The sequence below is a fragment of the Balaenoptera borealis genome, assembly GCF_965194805.1.
Source record: "Balaenoptera borealis genome assembly, chromosome: 13".
Taxonomy (NCBI): Eukaryota; Metazoa; Chordata; class Mammalia; order Artiodactyla; family Balaenopteridae; genus Balaenoptera; species Balaenoptera borealis.
Genome location: NC_138870.1, coordinates 85,648,612 through 85,668,126, shown reverse-complemented (window position 1 = coordinate 85,668,126; position 19,515 = coordinate 85,648,612). Strand labels below are relative to the sequence as shown.

The window sequence follows — 19,515 nt, the reverse complement described above, 5'->3', positions numbered from 1 at the left end:
AACATTGGGGTGCATGTATCCTTTCAAACCATGTTTTTCTCTGGATATATGCCCAGGAGTGGGATTGCTGGATCACATGGTAGCTCTATTTTTAGTTTTTTAAGGAACCTCCATACTGTTGTCTGTCTTGGTCTCTGTGGTGCGGGGGAGGTGCTTCAGCCTCACCGCCATGTTCTAGGATTTTCTTAGTGGTGTCTTATCCATGAATAGTTGTTAGTTTTCTTCTTGGGACAGGGAGGGAAGTCAGAAACTACCTATGTCACTATTTTGGTGATGTCACTCCCAACACTTGATTTCTTACAAAGTCCCTCAGAAATTACCCTTTACAACCTTCTTTGCCTTTCTCTTCTACAAACCTAAACACATCTTAAGATATCCACTATGTGTTCCTTGTACCAAAAACAGGGAAGATGAATGAGTGTATTCACTGTGCTGGTAGAAAGAAATGAAAGGAGGGAGAGATGATGGGAGGAAAGAGAAGAATTATATGCTAGAAATGTATCAGGGATTGTGATTGCCAGAGGCACTTGCAATAGCAAAGGCAGAATTCCATGGGCAAAAAATATTTCTGGCCAGAGTCTTAGGTTCAGTCTATACTCAGACCAGGTAGAAACTGATACTTAACAAATGTTTACTTCCTTATCCTGACCAGTGCGTTGGGTGGTCCTCTACCTAGTTCTGAATGTTCATGGCCCATTGCAAACCCAAGGAGGGTTTACATTCCTTCCCCTGCCTCTGCCACTCTTCCTGCTCCAAGGAGTAGGAGAGAAGCTATGGATGTATTAAATCCAAAGATCTATTGGTTCATGATGCTTAGAGGTAGAGCTTCAGGCATAACAAGCAAAAGTCACAATACTGGGTCAGTAGAGCAATTTGTCTGTTTGGAGCATCTCTTTGTATTTCATCTTTTGAGACTTTCCTTGGAAATTCCTTTCCCCGAGGGCTGATGTGAAATATTTCACAGACTTCTTAGCCATGATTGAAAAGAAAACTCTGCCAATGGCCTCTTGTCTTCAGTTCCCATATAATACATCTCCTTAGTTTAGGCTCTGCTAGGGTTAGTACAGTTGACCTTTGAATAGTGCAGAGGTTATGGGTGCCAATCTCCGTGCAGTCAGAAGTCTGCATGTAACTTTACACTTGGCCGTCCATATCCACGGTTCATGGATTCAACCAATCATAGGTCCTGTAGTACTGTATTATGTATTTATTGAAAAAAAATATGTTTATAAATGGACCCTCACAGTTTAAACCTGTGATGTTCAAGGGTTAACTGCATTTCACTCCTAGGAACATCAGGTCAGAAGGAGTACTAGAAAGATGAAACTACGAAATGGCTGAAGTTCTAGCCTGCCCAAAACCACTCTGACCAACTGTTCCCATCTAAGGAGACATTTAAGGTTCTTGGGAATCCATCAGCTCAGGAATCCACAGCCAAAATGAGACAGTGTTGATGGATGCGGTAATAGGAGCATTCCCATTTCCCTGACTGGCATAGGCAAGCTGATAACATAATTCAAAGTCAGGTTCTGCAATCTCTGGAAGAAGCGTAATTACAACAACAGGCGTTGCTTAGAAGTAAACTCCCCCACCGGCCCCCCTTCCCCCATCCAGACAGACAGTCCCTTTGCTAGGATTAGCAGAGCATACTATCAGGCAGGGTAATCAAAAGCATCATATGTATCATTGGTTATATTTCACATTTCCTCAACAAATTGCATCAGTGGCATTTTCCAAACTCTTCCAAGTGATTTCTAATTAGCTGGCTTGGTACCCTCTCTAAGAAGGTAGAATGGAAGCAATATGGAAAAGGTAGGTTAGGAAGAAAAATGTAGTCTCTCTGAAGGATGAAGTGATTTCTCAGGAGTGTTTGGGAGTGACAGACTTTCTTTAAAGACCCCACTCTATGATTCCTCATATTCTGTGAGAAGAAACTACAACAGAATTTCAGAAGACCCGGCTAAAAATATTCCATGTGCATAAATTTATTTTAAATTTTATTGCATCACATTATACAAGCATTAAACATGGCCTCATGTTGATGACTATTTAAATGTGAAAATTCATCATTCATGTCAGTACCTTTTGGCTATTTACAAGTAAGGAAGTTCTATGTACTTTTATATATCTCTGTATTTGTATGTACATATGTAAGAATACATGACTATACATATGTACACACAGAAATACATCTATGGCCATACACATAGCTATAGATATGTCATATATAATCTCCTCAGAAAGATCTGAAATTAAAAAAAAGAAAGAAAAAGTTGTAAACAGGGTCTTGTTTGTGTTGTTTGGTGACACGGAATTAGGACCATACGACATTCTAGGAATGTGTGTCCAGGTGTCCAAATACCCTTTTCAGCCCAGTGTCTGTAAAATTCAAGTGGGATCGAATGCAAAAAAGGTAGCAAACAGGCTGAAAAACAGGCCCAGTATACAAGTTCCCCTTGGTTTTAAAAACTTGAGACTGTAACAGCCCATGATGTGCATGCTTGCTTGGTCAAGAATGGTCTAAGGATACATAGCATTTGTGTGCTGGGCTGCAACGTGATTTCACAGCAGCGTGGTTTCCCAGGCAGTCCTTTAAGGGCGCTGACCCCCCTGCCGCTGCCGACCTCGGCGACATGCACTGCGGTTGCGTTTTAGTCATTCACTTGAATGTGCTTTTGCACAGCTGGGAGAAGTAAACAGAATTCAGGTCCTTGGCCTGCAAATGAACTGTTACCTGGGAGAAAAAAAAAAAAAAGGTATTAAAATCCGAAGTACGCATGATGGCTTAAAGGACGTTATGTACAATGGTCTGTACTTAGTGTGAATCAAAGGCATTCGAAGAATCTGTAACCCTGAACCAAGTCAGGTATGGTATAGACATTACTGTGCCTGCTTTACAGATGAACAGACTGAGTCAGAAAGGCAGTCTGAAGGAAGGTGACTTCCTGCCAACTGTTGGGAAAATAATAGAGACAGACAAAGACTATGCTTTCAAGCAAAATGCACAGATGTCCTCTTTGGGGAGAAAGCAACCCATCGTGATGAGGCTGGAAGGAACTGTCAAGTGCGAAGGGCCCTGCAGCCCAGCACAGCCCCGAGGTGAGGACAGTCCAGCGCGGCACGCTGGTCTCTGGGCGCTGGAGCAGCTCTCTTCACTAATAATGTGTGCCTCCTACGCCAACTCAAGCCGTCTGGGTAGTCAGCCTTTCTCCTCTGAAAGCTGACCAGAGCCAGAGAAAAGGCGGTCAGAATGGGTGCAGGGGGCCAGGGGCTTGGAGCAAATGATAGAATCCCAGAAGGTTAAAGCCAGATAGGCTCTTAAAGTATTGTTTAGTCCAACTCCTTTTCTCTTGAAGATGTGGACACCGAATCCATGGGAATGCCCCACCCCAGGTCATATAGATAGAGAACAGACAGCCAGATCTAGAATCCGCTGGACTACAATGCAACGCTTAGCAACAGTGCAAATCCGATATAGTATTGGATAGCATTTTGTTTTGTAATTGTCTCACACTCATAACCTTATTTGAGCTGCAAATTAGTTCTACCCAATAAGCAGGCTCAGAAAAATTAAGTAATTTTCCTGAACTCATATAGCCAAATGGCAGACCTGGAAAATGGCAAAATTACTAAGTAGCAAAACACTTCTTGCCTTTAGTGAAGCCAAGGCCTACTTTGGAATTGAGGGCAGAACCAATTCAACATCTGTATACTATTATATTATCCCTGTGGCCTGGGGTCTAGGTGATATCCTCCAAGTCCACCCTCATACCCAACTCACGATAACCTCCTGGACTCTTAATGCAGATCCGGGTTGATAAAACTTCACTAATTTAACAACAAACATCTCTGCAGATATCTGCTATATCGTAACCTATATGAAAAGTGAAAAACATACTTTTTTTTCCTGTATATCTCAATTTTCTTTTGGAGGCCAAATTTTGGAAAACGTTTCAATGTTAGTCTCCAAACAAGTGGAGAGAGAGGAATGAAGGCAAGGAAGGCAAAAGAAATGCTGGAATACTAGAGTATAAAAACTGAGGGCTCATCTTATCACTGAAGAAACTGAGGCACAGAGAAGTTAAGTGACTTGTCTAAGGACACACAGATAGTAATTGCCTTGCCAGAGAGAAGGTTTCAGAAGAACTTTCTGATATGTGGGAACATCATGGAAGTTTCTTACAGTGTTTTTAAGCATAATGCACCCAGCCTTTATTAATTAAATGTGCATTTAATGGGCGCCATGTACTTACCGCTTTGCTAACCAGCTGGAAGAATAAATTACAATCCCTAGAGACTTTCCTAAAGATGCTTACAATTGTGCTGGGGAAGCCTAATAACTATTTGAATATCACAAATTAACAACACATATCAATATCTGTCAGTACATGTGGTACTGATGCAGTAACCAGAGACGTTTATAAGGAGTAAGTCTCAGTGGGCTGATGAGTCTGAGGAAACCTTCTTAGCGGGTGTGGCCTGACATGGATCAGCCTGGGAGGAAACAATAAATGGGTGATGGAGGGAAGGCCATCTTGGGTGAGATGAAAAAGTGACTTTAATATCCCCATGGTAACATGCCCCTTCTTTCTGATGAAAGAGAATAGCCAGGCTAGAGTGGAAGGGGGAGGAGGGTTTATTTCAGGGGACACCTAGGCCAACTCATGAAGACCTTGGCTGCCAGGCCAGAGTGTGACACGGAGACAGAGAAGAGTTGCACGAGTTGTGTGCAAAGGGAAGATTAAGTTAAATTTGCAATTTTAGTCAGAAACAAGCTGGTTTTGAAAGCTTCTAAAGGATTTATTTGCATCCCTATCAGGAGAACAATGGCAAGCTTTGATTCAGGGAGTTGAAAGCGCCCCTCCCAGCCAAGGAGAGGTTTCAGACCATGAAGCACTTCTCACCGACCTGGTCACGGCCACTCATTGTGGTGTGCTTTTCCATTTTTCTTCCTCTCTTTTCGTTCCTTCTGAAGACGCTCCAGTTCTGCTTCATACATCATCTCCTGAATCAAGTACTTCTCTCTTCTCATTCGATCCCTTAGATCTTTTGGGAGGTCTGGGATCAGATATGAAATGAGGTGTTTTATACAAAACACGAGGTGCTAAAAACACAGGGGAGAATACAACAGAGTCAGGTCTATTGTGCAGCCTTAGCGGAAGGAGCTCTGGGAGCTGGTCAAGAACAGGGATGTGGAGCCTCTGGTGTGTCTGGAAAGTGGAATAAGGCCAGAGGAGGTGTGTGAGAGGAAACAGAGTCACAGGGATAGGTGAGGACTGAACTTGGTGTAATGGCACCGTACAGGAAATGAGAAGAGGACTCAGGAAAGAAGGCGGAGAAGCAATGGCCAGAAAATGCAAAGGAGAGCCAGAAGAATATACTGTGGAATCAGAAAGCCCAGGTTTGAATTCCAGCTCTACTTTTACCACTTAAGAGCTATCTGTTTACCTGAGGATAAGTCACTCTGAGCCTCAATTCCCTCATCCACAAAATGGGTGTTATTATGAAAATTTTAAGAAAATATTTTAAAATGCTTCACAGATTGTGAAATACTTTATTGCAGTGGTCTGGAACCAAACCCACAATATCTCCGAGGTATGCCTGAATAGGAAACTTCTAGTCTGAGCCAAGAGGCAGCCTTCACTTGCATTAATCTGGCTTTAATATAAATATGTAACAAGAGAGATGAAAGTTCCATTTATGGGTAGAGTTATGGGAATGCAAACTATTTTTAGTAGCAATTTTCTTAAAGACTAAAAATAGATGGTGTATTTTTATTGACACATAATACAGGCAATTACTAGGTAGATTATACTTTATAAGTAATGTCATGATGATGCATAACCAGAGGCTACCACTTGTAACACTCAGTTCAGTGTTTTCCAAACATTGTCCTTAAACATCAGAAGCATCTTGGAGGGCTGCGAAAAGCAAATTGCAGACATAATGTATCAGAATCTCTGGGAGTGGGGATGGAAAAACTGCAATTTTCCTGAATTTTAAGAACAGCAGCCCTAGAATATTAAACTTAGGACCAGGGGGACTTCCCTGGTGGTCCAGTGGTAAAGAATCCACCTTCCAATGCAGGGGACGCGGGTTCGATCCCTGGTTGGGGAACTAAGATCCCACATGCCGTGGGGCAACTAATCCTGCACGCCACAACTACTGAGCTCGCACACCTCAACTAGAGAGCCCCCATGCCACAAACTACAGAGCTCATGTGCTCTGGAGCCCGTGTTCCAGAACTAGAGAGAAGCCCGTGCACAGCAACGAAGAGCCCACACACCGCAACAAAAGATCCTGCATGCCTCAACAAAGATCCTGCGTGCCTCAACAAAGATCCTGCATGCCACAACTAAGACCAGACGCAGCCATAAAAATAAAATAAATAAATAAATTAAAAAAAATAAATACTAAAAAAATAAATTTAGGACCAATGATTCCTGACTTATTCTTTAACAGTCAACCCTGGACTTTCAAATATTTCTTAGAAAATTCAAATACTTTAAGGAGGAGAAAAAGAAAGAGATTACATAGTATTACTTATCCTGCTTCTGGACGTAAATAATCATATTGAAAGTTCTCATAACTTCAATTCATTCATTACTTCTAGTTACTTCATTATGTCAAAGGAAATAAAGGAGTTGGTTGAGAAAACTTACCTCGAACACAATGATAAAAGCCAGTCGGGCTGCTAAGACATGCCAGAACTGCAGTGTGTAGCCGTAGGGCACCAGTGAATGAGGAGGGTCACGGTAGTCTCGGTATCTATAAACACACAGGAGACTGTTATATTCCAAATTATGATTTTCCTGACTCCCAGATCTCTTCCATCCCCACTATGTAGTCCTCATTCACAGGAGAAAAGTATACAAAGTTTCTGTATACTAGACATCTGTTGCTTTGCTTGTCCAGCATCTCTTCTGGTAAAAGAATCTCTCTTCTTCTCTGGAGAATCATCTTTGTGGGCTGGGCAGGGTTCTTCCCCACCCTGACCCCAGCTCAGAAGATGAGCCAGACCTGATCAGTAAGACTCATCACCAGATCTTCTGCTAGAATGATTACTTAGTGAATTATCACGAAGCCCACAGAAGGTAAAAGCCTGGAGCTTCTGGTGGGCATCACAAACTGTGTGAAGTGAGCCTGCTTGAGAATGCAGTCAACAGAACAAAAACAGAGCCAGCAGAAAGGTGGTCTCTTGCTGACACTGCTGGAGACTTGGGATCTAGTCATTACTAACGTTAATATCACCCCTCCAACCTGCTGGTTACCTGAACCAATGAATTTCTTTTTAAGTCAGTTTATACTGGATTTCTGCCACTTGCCACTAGAGTCCTTCCTAAAATATGCTCCAACTGTAACTTCTGAGTAAGCATCAACCAAGCACTATCCTAGGAACTTAGATCCATGTGACTCCATTTTATCCTTACCATATCATTACTATTCTCAGGTGGAAAAACTGAGAGGTGACGCTCAGCGTCATGTAGTCTTCATGTGTTTTGAATGTTCTTTTCATTCGCTCCAGAAATGTGAGAAGATATGGAAATATTGGTTATTACAACAGTTCTGCTGTGTAGACATACTAAATTGCCCTTGTCCAAATAAAAACTATGATCGTCCAGGTACCTAACCTTAAGGTCGTCACTAATTTGCATATGAGGATACAGGATAATTTCTATGCAGGGCATCCTTGAAAATATCAAGGACTACAAAAATATGAGCTGTGACCATTATCATCATCAATATCATCATCTTAATTATTATTAGTGTCTATGGAATATAATAGTAATGTATCATGATTATTTTGCCAGTAACGTGATATTTATGATGAGTGCTTGGTGCTGAAATTAAGAATGAATCTGTTTTTCTTTGTCTGACTTACTTCACTAAGCATAATACCCTTCAGGTCCATCCATGTTGTTGCAAATGGCAAAATTTAATTCTTTTTTATGGCTGAGTAATATTCCATTGCGTGTGTGTATATACACATATATCTAATTATATATCACATTTCCTTTATCCATCTGTTGATGGACACTTAGGTTGCTTCTATACTTTGGCTATTGTAAATAATGCTGCTATGAACATTGGGATGCATATATCTTTTCTAATTAGTGTTTTCATTTTCTTCGGATATATACCCATATGCTTAGTGAAGTAAGTCAGACAAAGGCAAATACTGTATGTCTTCGCTTACATGTGGAATCTAAAAAATAAAACAAATAAATGAATGTAACAAAATAGACTCATAGATACACAGAACAAACTAGTGGTTACCAGTGGGGAGAAGACTGGGGGGAGGGCCAAGATGGGGGAGGGCCAAGATAGGGGAGGGGATTAAGAGGTACAAACTACTAGGTATAAAATAAATAATATACAAAGATGTAACATACTGCACAGGGAATATTACCAATATTTTATAATAACTTTAATTAGAGTATAATCTATGAAGATATCAAATCACTATGTTGTACACCTGAAACTAATACAAAACTGTAAATCAACCATACGTAAAAAAGTGAATGTTAGTGCCTTCAAACTGTTGGTTCTCCCTATGATGATAAGGATTACATAATCATTGAAAACACTCATTCTAATATATTGTTACATAATCTGCTCCTGTCATAGGTCCAGTAAACAATGCCTGAAATTTTAGGAAGAATAATTTTATTCAGGACTAAAAGTTTGCATAGACTATTCTAACCTTCTTTTACTTTTTGCAGAGCACAGGTAGTCAAGAACCAGGAATTGTGTTTTCCAATTAAGATAACAAATGTAATTCCTTTATTTGTCTTTAGCTACCCATATTTCAAATATAGTCCAAGTAAGTATTGTAGAAGAAAAAGAGCAGTATGCTTTTTATTATACACATGGTTAATTATCAGACAAAAGTATATATAAAAGGAGGGAACCTGAATTGCTTCAAGAGTCACCATCATTGGGGCTTCCCTGGTGGCGGAGTGGTTAAGAATCCGCCTGCCAATGCAGGGGACATGGGTTCAAGCCCTGGTCCGGGAAGATCCCACATGCTGCGGAGCAACTAAGCCCATGCGCCACAACTACTGAGCCTGTGCTCTGGAGCTGGTGAGCCACAACTACTGAAGCCCACGCACCTAGAGCCCGTGCTGTGCAACAAGAGAAGCCACCACAGTGAGAAGCCCGTGCACCGCAACGAAGAGTAGCCCCCACTCGACCCAGCTAGAGAAAGCCCACGTGCAGCAACGAAGACCCAACACAGCCAAAAATAAAAACAAATAAATAAATTAATTTTTTTTTTAAAAAGAGTCACCGTCATTGACTCCTTAAACTTTCTACACAATAGTGTTCATTAGAGAAGGAAGTTCTTTTCAGGACCTACTGGTCCCTTTCCTATTTATGCTCTTCTCTGCTCTTGTCCTTTGCCCTTTGTTTTGCCTGCTCCATCTCCTAGCTTCTCAGATCTTGTTTGGCTTTTAATTTGAAGAATTTTGACAAATCTCTTCCTCCTCAGATACCTTCTAAATTCACTGGGTGGAAAATCATAGTTTTTCCTTGATCTTGCAGACCATTTTCCTTGACCATTTCCAAAAAGTACAATTCAGATGTCATTCTTAAAATTCATGCTGTGGGGCTTCCCTGGTGGCGCAGTGGTTGAGAATCTGCCTGCCAACGCAGGGGACACGGGTTCAAGCCCTGGTCTGGGAAGATCCCACATGCCACGGAGCAACTGGGCCCGTGAGCCACAACTACTGAGCCTGCGCGTCTGGAGCCTGTGCTCCGCAACAAGAGAGGCCGCGATAGTGAGAGGCCTGTGCACTGCGATGAAGAGTGGCCCCCGCTTGCCGCAACTAGAGAAAGCCCTCACACAGAAACGAAGACCCAACACAGCCAAAAATAAATATAAAAATAAATTTAAAAAAAAAAGAAAGAAAATTCATGCTGTAAACTCATAGCAGATAAATGAATTCCTTTATTCAGCATAGCTGAATAAACTAGTATACATCAAATATAAACAGCCATTAAATATAAGTATGAAAACTAGAAAGTTGAAATACTTTTTATCACTCAATGAGAGTAGATTATCAAACACAATGACCATTTGTAAAACTGTACACATACAATATGCAAAAGGTAAAGGGTTTTAAGTGGTGGTTTTAAATGTTAATTTATGGTTTTTCAGTATTTTAAAAACTAATATTCTTTACATGTGCTTTTTAATATTTAGGAAACACATACTCATGGCTATGGTGAGTTGGCAACATTTTAGATAATTTCTATGTAGGGATCAAGTTGTTGAGAATATGCATCTATTTGTTCAGCCTGTGTGTCATATACATCCATTTGTGATCTGTCACAGAGTTCTGCTAACCTGTACTCAGAGGAACACAACGCGTCTACATTGGCACTTAGGTTCTGAGAACGAGAATCAGAAGTTGTGAAATTCTTAGGAAGTTTGTTTTCAGAAGCAGCAGGTTTCTGGCTTCCTACTCTCTTAAGCCATTGTACCATAAAGTCAAGTTTCTCTCTAGAAAATTTCTTAATGCTACCCTAAGGGAATTAAAACTCAGTAGTGCCAATGAGTTTGTCATTTGCTTTGCTGCTGGCAGCTGTCTCCAGAATTATGTGCTGGAAAGTATACTGGAACCATGTTTGGGGTTTGTCTGACTAATAATGATCTTGGGTAATTCATGAAGCATCGCTGGACATCAGTTTTCCCTATCAACAAACTTAGGGTCTGTCCTACCCTGCTCTAAAATTTTGGACTCACTCTTTTCTTCTGTGAGCTTGCGGATGACTGTTGTAAGTGGAGCTCTCAGTTCACAGTGCAACCTCCCCCTGGTCTCTTGGCCTTTTCCACTCAGCAGAGGTTTTGGTGAGGGCCGTGCTCAGATGTCATTTGTACCCCGTGTTTCTGTTTTTGATGCAGTCTAACTTTTTTGCAAAATGATCGGCTGCATGTTCTCTGGCACTTGTACAAAGAAAACACTTCCCTGCCCTTCTGTAGAAACAGCCAGGACACCAAGCCTCAAGATAATCAGTTTCACTCTTCTGATCCTTTAGCCTAGTACCTTCCAAGATACAATGTAGCCCAGTGGTGTTAATGTTTGGAGGATTTTTCCAAGTGAGTCAGAACTGTTTTCAGAAAGTAAAACTTTAAATTTCTTGGCTTCAATTTTACATGTGGGAAAGATGGGGTGTTCCCTTTTGGCGTTAAGTTAGTGAATTCTCTATAGCTGCTTTTATTTCTCAGGAAATGGATGATTGGCTTGCAAACATTATTTTTCTAGCACCAGGTATATTCTAGCACCAGTTAATTCATTCCCATTTTTTTTTTAACTGTGAAAATAAAAAATGTACATTTCAAAGAATGATAAGTGAACCTCATCCAAGTTAAGCCACAGAACAGGGTCAGTGGCTTAGAAATGCCTCACTGGCAATGCCAGACACCCCGAGAGGTGACAACTACTGTAATTTTCTGCTTCTCTTTATAATTATGCTACTTATGCAAGTGTTCCTAAATAAAACAGTGCTTTTATCTGCTTTGAATTCTATATAAATGGAATCATACTGTATGTTTTATTTTGTGAGTACATCTTTATTGCACAATTTATTTTTGAGTTCTCATTTCTATTCCATTTTCTATTCATGTTAAACACCGCACTGATATAATTATTATGATTTTATACTATATCTAATGTAAGGTAAATATCCACCTTGTTATTCTTCAAAAATATCTTGACTGTTCTTCATCCTTTGCATTTCTTTATAACATTATTTTGGCCCTCTGTTGCACAAAATTGGACTAATCACAATTCTTAGTTTTTATAACTAATCTTATTGGTCCATTCATGTTCTTCTTTTCTGCAATTTTTATGTTTATATATTTAATAGTTTAATAACATAATGAACGCTCATAAATCCTCCATGCAACCCAAGAATTAAAATATTACCAGGAACTTATATCCACCTCTGGGCTCCTCCTTCATCTCATCTCCTTGCTTCCCTTATCCTGAACTTCATTTTTATCATTAACATATTTTTGTTATGTATATGTATATTCATTTGTCTGAATATGATATTGTTCAGTTTTGTTTGTCTTGAACTTTCTAGAAAGGATGCTATACAGTATGCAGCCTTCTGAGACTTGCTTTTTTTTTTTAACATTGTGCTACTAAGATTTATCTATGCTGTTGCATGTGGCCATTGCTGTACAACTGACTCTAGTATGAATATATTGTTGTTTTATGTAGTGTATATTTTGATTTATACTCACAAGCTGGTCATTTCTCTATTTCCTTTCAAATTCCCTAATGATGTGAAGCTTTGAAAAACAAAGTGTAAGTCTACCCAGTTCAGCAAATGCCCTTTGGGTAAAAGTTGGTTGCAGTGCTCTACATAGTACTCTGGATTCTGCTTTTATTTATTATTAAAATTTTTTTTTTCTTGTGATGAGAACTTTTAAGATCTACCTCCTTAGCAACTTTTTAAAAATTGAAGTAGAGTCGATTTACAATATCGTGTTAGTTTCAGATTTACAGCACAGCAATTCAGAATATATATATGTATATTCTTCCTCAGATTTTGTAATAACCCTTATAGGTTTTATGAAATATTGAGTATAGTTCCCTGTGCCATACAGTAGGTCCTTATTGGTTATCTATTTTATATATAGTAGTGAGTATATGTTAATCCCAATCTCCTAATTTATCCCTCCCCCACCCCCTTTCCCCTTTGGTAACCATAAGTTTGTTTTCTATGTCTGTGAGTCTCTGTTTTGGAAATAAGATCATTTGTATCTTTTTTTTCTTTAGATTCCAAATTTAAATGGTATCATATGATATTTATCTTTCTCTATCTGGCTTCACTTAGTATGATAAGCTGTAGGTCTACCCATGTTGCTGCAAATGGCATTATTTCGTTCTTTTTTATGGCTGAGTAATATTCCATCATATATATGTACCACACCTTCTTTATCCATTCCTCTGTTGATGGACATTTAGGTTGCTTCCATGCCTTGGCTATTGTAAATAGTGCTGCAATGAACACTGGGGTGCGTGTATCTTTTCAAATTATGGTTTTCTCCAGATATATGCCCAGGAGTGTGATTGCAGAATCATATGGTAGCTCTATTTTTAGTTTTTTAAGGAACCTCCATACTGTTCTCAATAGTCACTGTACCAATTTACATTCCCACCAACAGTGTAGGAGAGTTCCCTTTTCTCCACACTCTCTCCAGCATTTATTTATAGACTTTTTGACCATTCTGACTGGTGTGAGGCAATACCTCATTGTAGTTTTGATTTGAATTCTCTAATAATTAGTGATTTCAAGCATTTTTTCATGTGCGTTTTGGCCATCTGTATCTCTTCTTTGGAGAAATGTCTATATCTTCTGTCCTTTGTTTGATTGGGTTGTTTGTTTTTTTGATATAGAGCTCTATGAGCTGTTTGTATAGTTTGGAAATTAATCCCTTATCAGTAGCATCATTTGCAAATATTTTCTCCCATTCTGTAGGTTGTCTTTTCGTTTTGTTGATGGTTTCCTTTGCTCTGCAAAAGTTTTTAAGTTTAATTAGGTACCATTTGTTTATTTTTGTTTTTATTTCCATTACTCTAGGAGATGGATCCAAAAAGATACTGTGGCGATTTATGTCAAAGAGTGTCCTGCCTGTGTTTTCCTCTAGGAGTTTCATCCTATCCGGTCTTATATTTAGGTCTTTAATCCATTTTGAGTTTATTTTTGTGTATGGTGTTAGGGAGTGTTCTAATTTCATTCTTTTACATGTAGCTGTCCAATTTTCCCAGCAACACTTATTGAAGAGACTGTCTTTTCTCTATTGTATATTCTTGCCTCCTTTGTTGTAGATTATTTGACCATAGGTGTATGGGTTTATTTCTGGGCTTTCTATCCTGTTCCATCTATTTCTATTTTTGTGCCAGTACCATACTGTTTTGATTACTGTAGCTTTGTAATATAGTCTGAAGTCAGGGAGCCTGGTTCTTCCAGCTCTGTTTTTCTTTCTCGATTGCTTTGGCTATTTGGGGTCTTTTATGCCTCCATACAAATTTTAAGATTTTTTGTTCTAGTGCTGTAAAAAATGCCATTGGTAATTTGATAGGGATTGCATTGAATCTGTAGATTGCTTTAGGTAGTATAGTCATTTTCACAATACTGAGTCTTCCAATCCAAGAATATGGTATGTCTCTCCAACTGTTTGTGTCACCTTTAATTTCTTTCATCAGTGTCTTTCTGAGTACATGTCTTTTACCTCCTTAGGTAGGTTTATTCCTAGGTATTTTATTCTTTTTGTTGCAGTGGTGAATGGGATTCTTTCCTTAATTTCTCTTTCTGATATTTCGTTGTTAGTGTATAGGAATGCAAGAGATTTCTGTGCATAACTTTTGCATCCTGCAACTTTACCAAATTCATTAATTAGTTCTAGTAGTTTTCTGGTGGCATCTTTAGGATTTTCTATGTATAGTATCATGTAATCTGCAAACAGTGAAAGTTTTACCTCTTTTCCAATTTGGATTTCTTTTCTTTCTTTTTCTTCTCTGATTGTCGTGGCTAGGACTTCCAAAACTATCTTGAATAATAGTGGTGAGAGTGGACATCCTTGTCATGTTCCTGACCTTAGAGGAAATGCTTTCAGTTTTTCACCATTGAGAATGATGTTTGCCGTGGGTTTGTCATATATGGCCTTTATTATGTTGAGGTAGGTTCCCTCTGTGCCCACTTTCTGGAGAGTTTTTGTGATAAATGGGTGTTGAATTTTGTCAAAAGCTTTTTCTGCATCTATTGAGATGATCACATGGTTTTTATTCTTCAATTTGTTAATATGGTGTATCACACTGATTGACTTGCATATACTGAAGCCTCCTTGCATCCCCGAGAGAAATCCCACATGATTATGGTGTATGATCCTTTTAATGTATTGGTGGATTCTGTTTGCTAGTAGTTTGTTGAGGACTTTTGCATCTATATTCATCAGTGGTATTGGTCTGTAATTTTCTTTTTTGTAATATCTTTGTCTGGTGTTGGTATCAGGGTGATGGTGGCCTCGTAGAATGAATTTGGGAGTGTTCCTTCCTTGCTGTTTTTTGGAAGAGTTTGAGAAGGATGGGTGTTAGTGTTTCTCTAAATGTTTGATAGAATTCAGCTGTGAAGCCATCTGGTCCTGGGCTTTTGTTTGTTGGAAGAATTTTAATCACAGTTTCAATTTCATTACTTGTGATTGGTCTGTTCATATTTTCTATTTCTTCTTGGTTCACTCTTAGAAGGTTATACCTTTCTAAGAAATTGTCCATTTCTTCCAGGTTGTCCATTTTTTGGGCATAGAGTTGCTTGTAGTAGTCTCTTGTGATGCTTTGTATTTCTGCGGTGTCTGTTGTGACTTCTCCTTTTTCATTTCTAATTTTATTGATTTGAGTCCTCTCCCTCTTTTTCTTGGTAAGTCTGGCTAAATGTTTATCAATTTTGTTTATCTTCTAAAAAAACTAGCTTTCAGTATTATTGATCTTTGCTATTGTTTTCTTTGTTTCTGTATCATTTATTTCTGCTCTTATCATTATGATTTCTTTCCTTCTACTAACTTTGGGTTTTGTTTGTTCTTCTTTCTCTAGTTCCTTTAGATGTAAGGTTAGATTGTTTATTTGAGATTTTTCTTGTTTCTTGAGGTAGGATTTTATTGCTATAAACTTCCCTCTTAGAACTGCTTTTGCTGTGTTCCATAGGTTTTGGATCATTGTGTTTTCGTTGTCATTTGTCTCTAGTTATTTTTTGATTTCCTCTTTGATTTCTTTAGGGCTCTCTTGGTTATTTAGTAATGTACTGTTTAGCCTCCATATGTTTGTGTTTTTTACCTTTTTTCCCCTGTAATTTATTTCTAATCTCATAGTGATTTGTTCAGAAAAGATGCTTGACATGATTTCATTTTTCTTAAATTTACCAATGCTTGATTTGTGACCCAAGATGTGATCTATCCTGGAGAATGTTCCATGTGCACTTGAGAAGAAAGTGTAATCTGCTGTTTTGGATGTCCTGTATATATCAATTAAATCTATCTGGTCTATTGTGTCATTTAAAGCTTGTGTTTCCTTACTTATTTTCTTGTGGATGATCTCTCCATTGGCATAAGTGAGGTGTTAAAGTCCCCCACTATTATTGTGTTACTATCAATTTCCTCTTTTATAGCTGTTAGCACTTGCCTTATGTATTGATGTGCTCCTATGTTGGGTGCATATATATTTATAATTGTGATATCTTCTTCTTGGATTGATCCCTTGATCATTATGTAGTGTCCTTCCTTGTCTCTTGTAACATTCTTTATTTTAACATCTATTTTATCTGATATGAGTATTGCTACTCCAGCTTTCTTTTGATTTCCATCTGCATGGAATATCTTTTTCCATCTCCTCAGTTTCAGTCTGTATGTGCCCCTAGGTCTGAAGTGGGTCTCTTGTAGACAGCATATAGATGGGTCTTGTTTTTGTATCCATTCAGCAAGCCTGTGTCTTTTGGTTGGAGCATTTAATCCATTCACATTTAAGGTAATTATCGATATGTATGTTCCTATGACCATTTTCTTAATTGTTTTGAGTTTGTTTTTGTAGGTCCTTTTCTTCTCTTGTGTTTCCCAGTTAGAAAAGTTCCTTTAGCATTTGCTGTAGAGCTGATTTGGTGGTGCTGAATTCTCTTAGCTTTTGCTTGTCTTTAAAGCTTTTGATTTCTCTGTCGAATCTGAATGAGATCCTTGCTGGGTCGAGTAATTTTGGTTGTAGCTTCTTCCCTTTCATCACTTTAAATATATCATGCCACTCCTTTCTGGCTTGTACAGTTTCTGCTGAGAAATCAGCTGTTAACCTTACGGGAGTTCCCTTGTATGTTATCTGTCAATTTTCCCTTGTTACTTTCAATAATTTTTCTTTGTCTTTGATTTTTGTCAATTTGATTACCATAGGTCTTGGAGTGTTTCTCCTTGGGTTTATCCTGCCTGGGACTCTCTGTGCTTCCTGGACTTGGGTGGCTATTTCCTTTCCTATGTTAGGGAAGTTTTCGACTATAATCTCTTCACATATTTTCTCGGGTCCTTTTTCTCTCTCTTCTCCTTCTGGGACCCCTATAATGCGAATGTTGGTGCGTTTGATTTTGTCCCAGAGGTCTCTTAGGCTGTCTTCATTTCTTTTCATTCTTTTTATTTATTCTGTTCCACGGCAGTGAATTCCACCATTCTGTCTTCCAGGTCACTTATCTGTTCTTCTGCCTCAGTTATTCTGCTGTTGATTCCTTCTAGTGTCTTTTTCATTTCAGTTATTGTATTGTTCATCTCTGTTTGTTCTTTAATTCTTCTAGGTGTTTGTTCTTTAATTCTTCTAGGTCTTTGTTAAACACTTCTTGCATATTCTCGATCTTTGCCTACATTCTTTTTCCGAGGTCCTGGATCATCTTCACTCTCATTATTATGAATTCCTTTTCTGGAAGATTGCCTATCTCCACTTCATTTAGTTGTTCTTCTGGGGTTTTATCTTGTTACTTCATCTGGTACATACTCCTCTGCCTTTTCATTTTGTCTATCTTTCTGTGAATGTGGTTTTCGTTACACAGGCTGCAGGATTGTAGTTCTTCTTGCTTCTGCTGTCTGCCCTCTGGTGGATGAGGCTATCTAAGAGTGTTGTGCAAGCTTCCTGATTGGAGGACCTGGTGGTGAGTAGAGCTGGGTGTTTCTTTGGTGGGCAGAGCTCAGTAAAACTTTAATCTGCTTGTCTGCTGATGGATGGGGCTGAGTTCCCTCCCTGTTGGTTGTTTGGCCTGAGGGGACCCAGCACTGGAGCTAGAGGCTATTTGGTGGGGCTAATGGTAGACTCTGGGAGGGCTCACACCAAGGAGTACTTCCCAGAACTTCTGCTGCCAGCGTCCTTGTCCTCACGGTGAGCCACAGCCACCCCCCTACCTCTGCAGGAGACCCTCCAACACTAGCAGGTAGGTCTGTTCAGTCTCCTATGGGGTCACTGCTCCTTCCCCCTGGGTCCTGATAAGCACACTACTTTGTGTGTGCCCTCCAAGAGTGGAGTGTCTGTTTCCCCCAGTCCTGTTGAAGTCCTGCAGTCAAATCCTGCTAGCCTTCAAAGTGTGATTCTCTGGGAATTCCTTCTCCCATTGCTAGACCCCCAGATTGGGAAGCATGACGTTGGGCTCAGAACCTTCACTCCAGTGGGTGGACTTCTGTGGTATAATTGTTCTCCAGTTTGTGAGTCACCTACCCAGTGGATATGGGATTTGATTTTATTGTGATTGTGACCCTCCTACCATCTCACTGGGGCTTGTCTTTGGATGTGGGGTACCTTTTTTGGTGAGTTACAGTGTCTTCCTGTCGATGATTATTCAGCAGTTAGTTGTGATTCTGGTGCTCTCTCAAGGGGGAGTGAGCGCACGTCCTCCTGCTCCGCCATCTTGAACCAAATTGCTGCAGCTTCTACATCAGCACTTGCATGTTATGGGTGCTGCTTCTTAAACCTCATGAACTAACCTCTGGTAGCTTCCAACTTTTCTGTAGCTTCCTTTCCTCTTTTGGCCCTCACAGAATTGAGAGTGTCAATTGCTCTCGATTAAGCTTTGGCTTAAGGGAATGTTGTTGCTGGTTTGATCTTCTGTACAGACCACTAAAACCTTCTTCAGATCATCAGTAAGGCTGGTTCACTTTCTTATCATTTGGGTGTTCACTGGAGTAGCACTTTAACTTTCCTTCAAGAACTTTTCCTTTGCATTCACAACTTGGCAAACTGTTTGGTGGAAGAGGCCTACCTTTTTGCTTATCTCTGCTTTCAGCTTGCCTTCCTTACGAAGCTTAGTCATTTCTAGCTTTTGATTTAAAGTGAGAGATGTGTGGCTTTCCTTTCTCTTGAACACTTAGAGGCCACTGTAGGGTTATTAATTGAATTGGCCTAATTTCAATACTGTGTCTCAGGGAAGAGGGGAGCCCAAGGAGAGGCAGAGATGGGGAAACAGAGCAGTCAGAACACATTAAGTCCACTGTCTTACATGTGCAGGGTTTGTAGCACCCCAAAACAATTACAATAGTAACATCAAAGATCACTGATCATAGATCACCACAACAAATATAATAATAATGAAAAAATCTGAAATATGGCAAGAATTACCAAAACGTGACACAGAGTCACAAAGTGAGCAAATGCTGTTGGAAAAACGGCACTGACAGACTTTCTCGATGCAGGATTGCCACGAACCTTCAATTTTTAAAAAATGCAGTATCTGCGAAGTGCACAAAACTGACATATGCCTGTGTGTAACAAAGTGTTTTTCTCTTGCTGCTTCTAATATTCTCTCCTTGTCTTAACTTTTGATACTTTAATTATAATGTCTTAGTGGGGGTCTCTTTGGGTTCCTCTTACAAGGGCTTCCTGGATCTGGAAGTCTGGGTTTCACCCCAGAGATTACGTTTTAATCTGCCTGGGTCACAGCCTCATAAAGAGATTTAAAAATTCTCCAGGGGATTGTAATGCATAATCAAGTTTGAGA

The 19,515-nt window shown here is 39.4% G+C and overlaps 1 protein-coding gene across 8 annotated transcripts in view; it reads right to left on the bottom strand.

The window, feature by feature from the left end:
* Positions 1 to 1,961: 1,961 nt before the first annotated feature.
* Positions 1,962 to 19,515, bottom strand: part of ANO4 (anoctamin 4) — a 460,570-nt gene continuing 443,016 nt past the window's right edge. For all 8 annotated transcript variants that reach the window (XM_082349613.1, XM_082349609.1, XM_082349612.1 and 5 more), the window contains 3 exons: positions 6,663 to 6,768; positions 4,909 to 5,104; positions 1,962 to 2,734 (listed from right to left, as the gene is read on the bottom strand). In XM_082349613.1, coding sequence (XP_082205739.1) covers positions 4,913 to 5,104; positions 6,663 to 6,768 — 298 coding nt within the window. In that variant the 3' untranslated portion in view covers positions 1,962 to 2,734; positions 4,909 to 4,912. The remainder of the gene's footprint in view (positions 2,735 to 4,908; positions 5,105 to 6,662; positions 6,769 to 19,515) is intronic.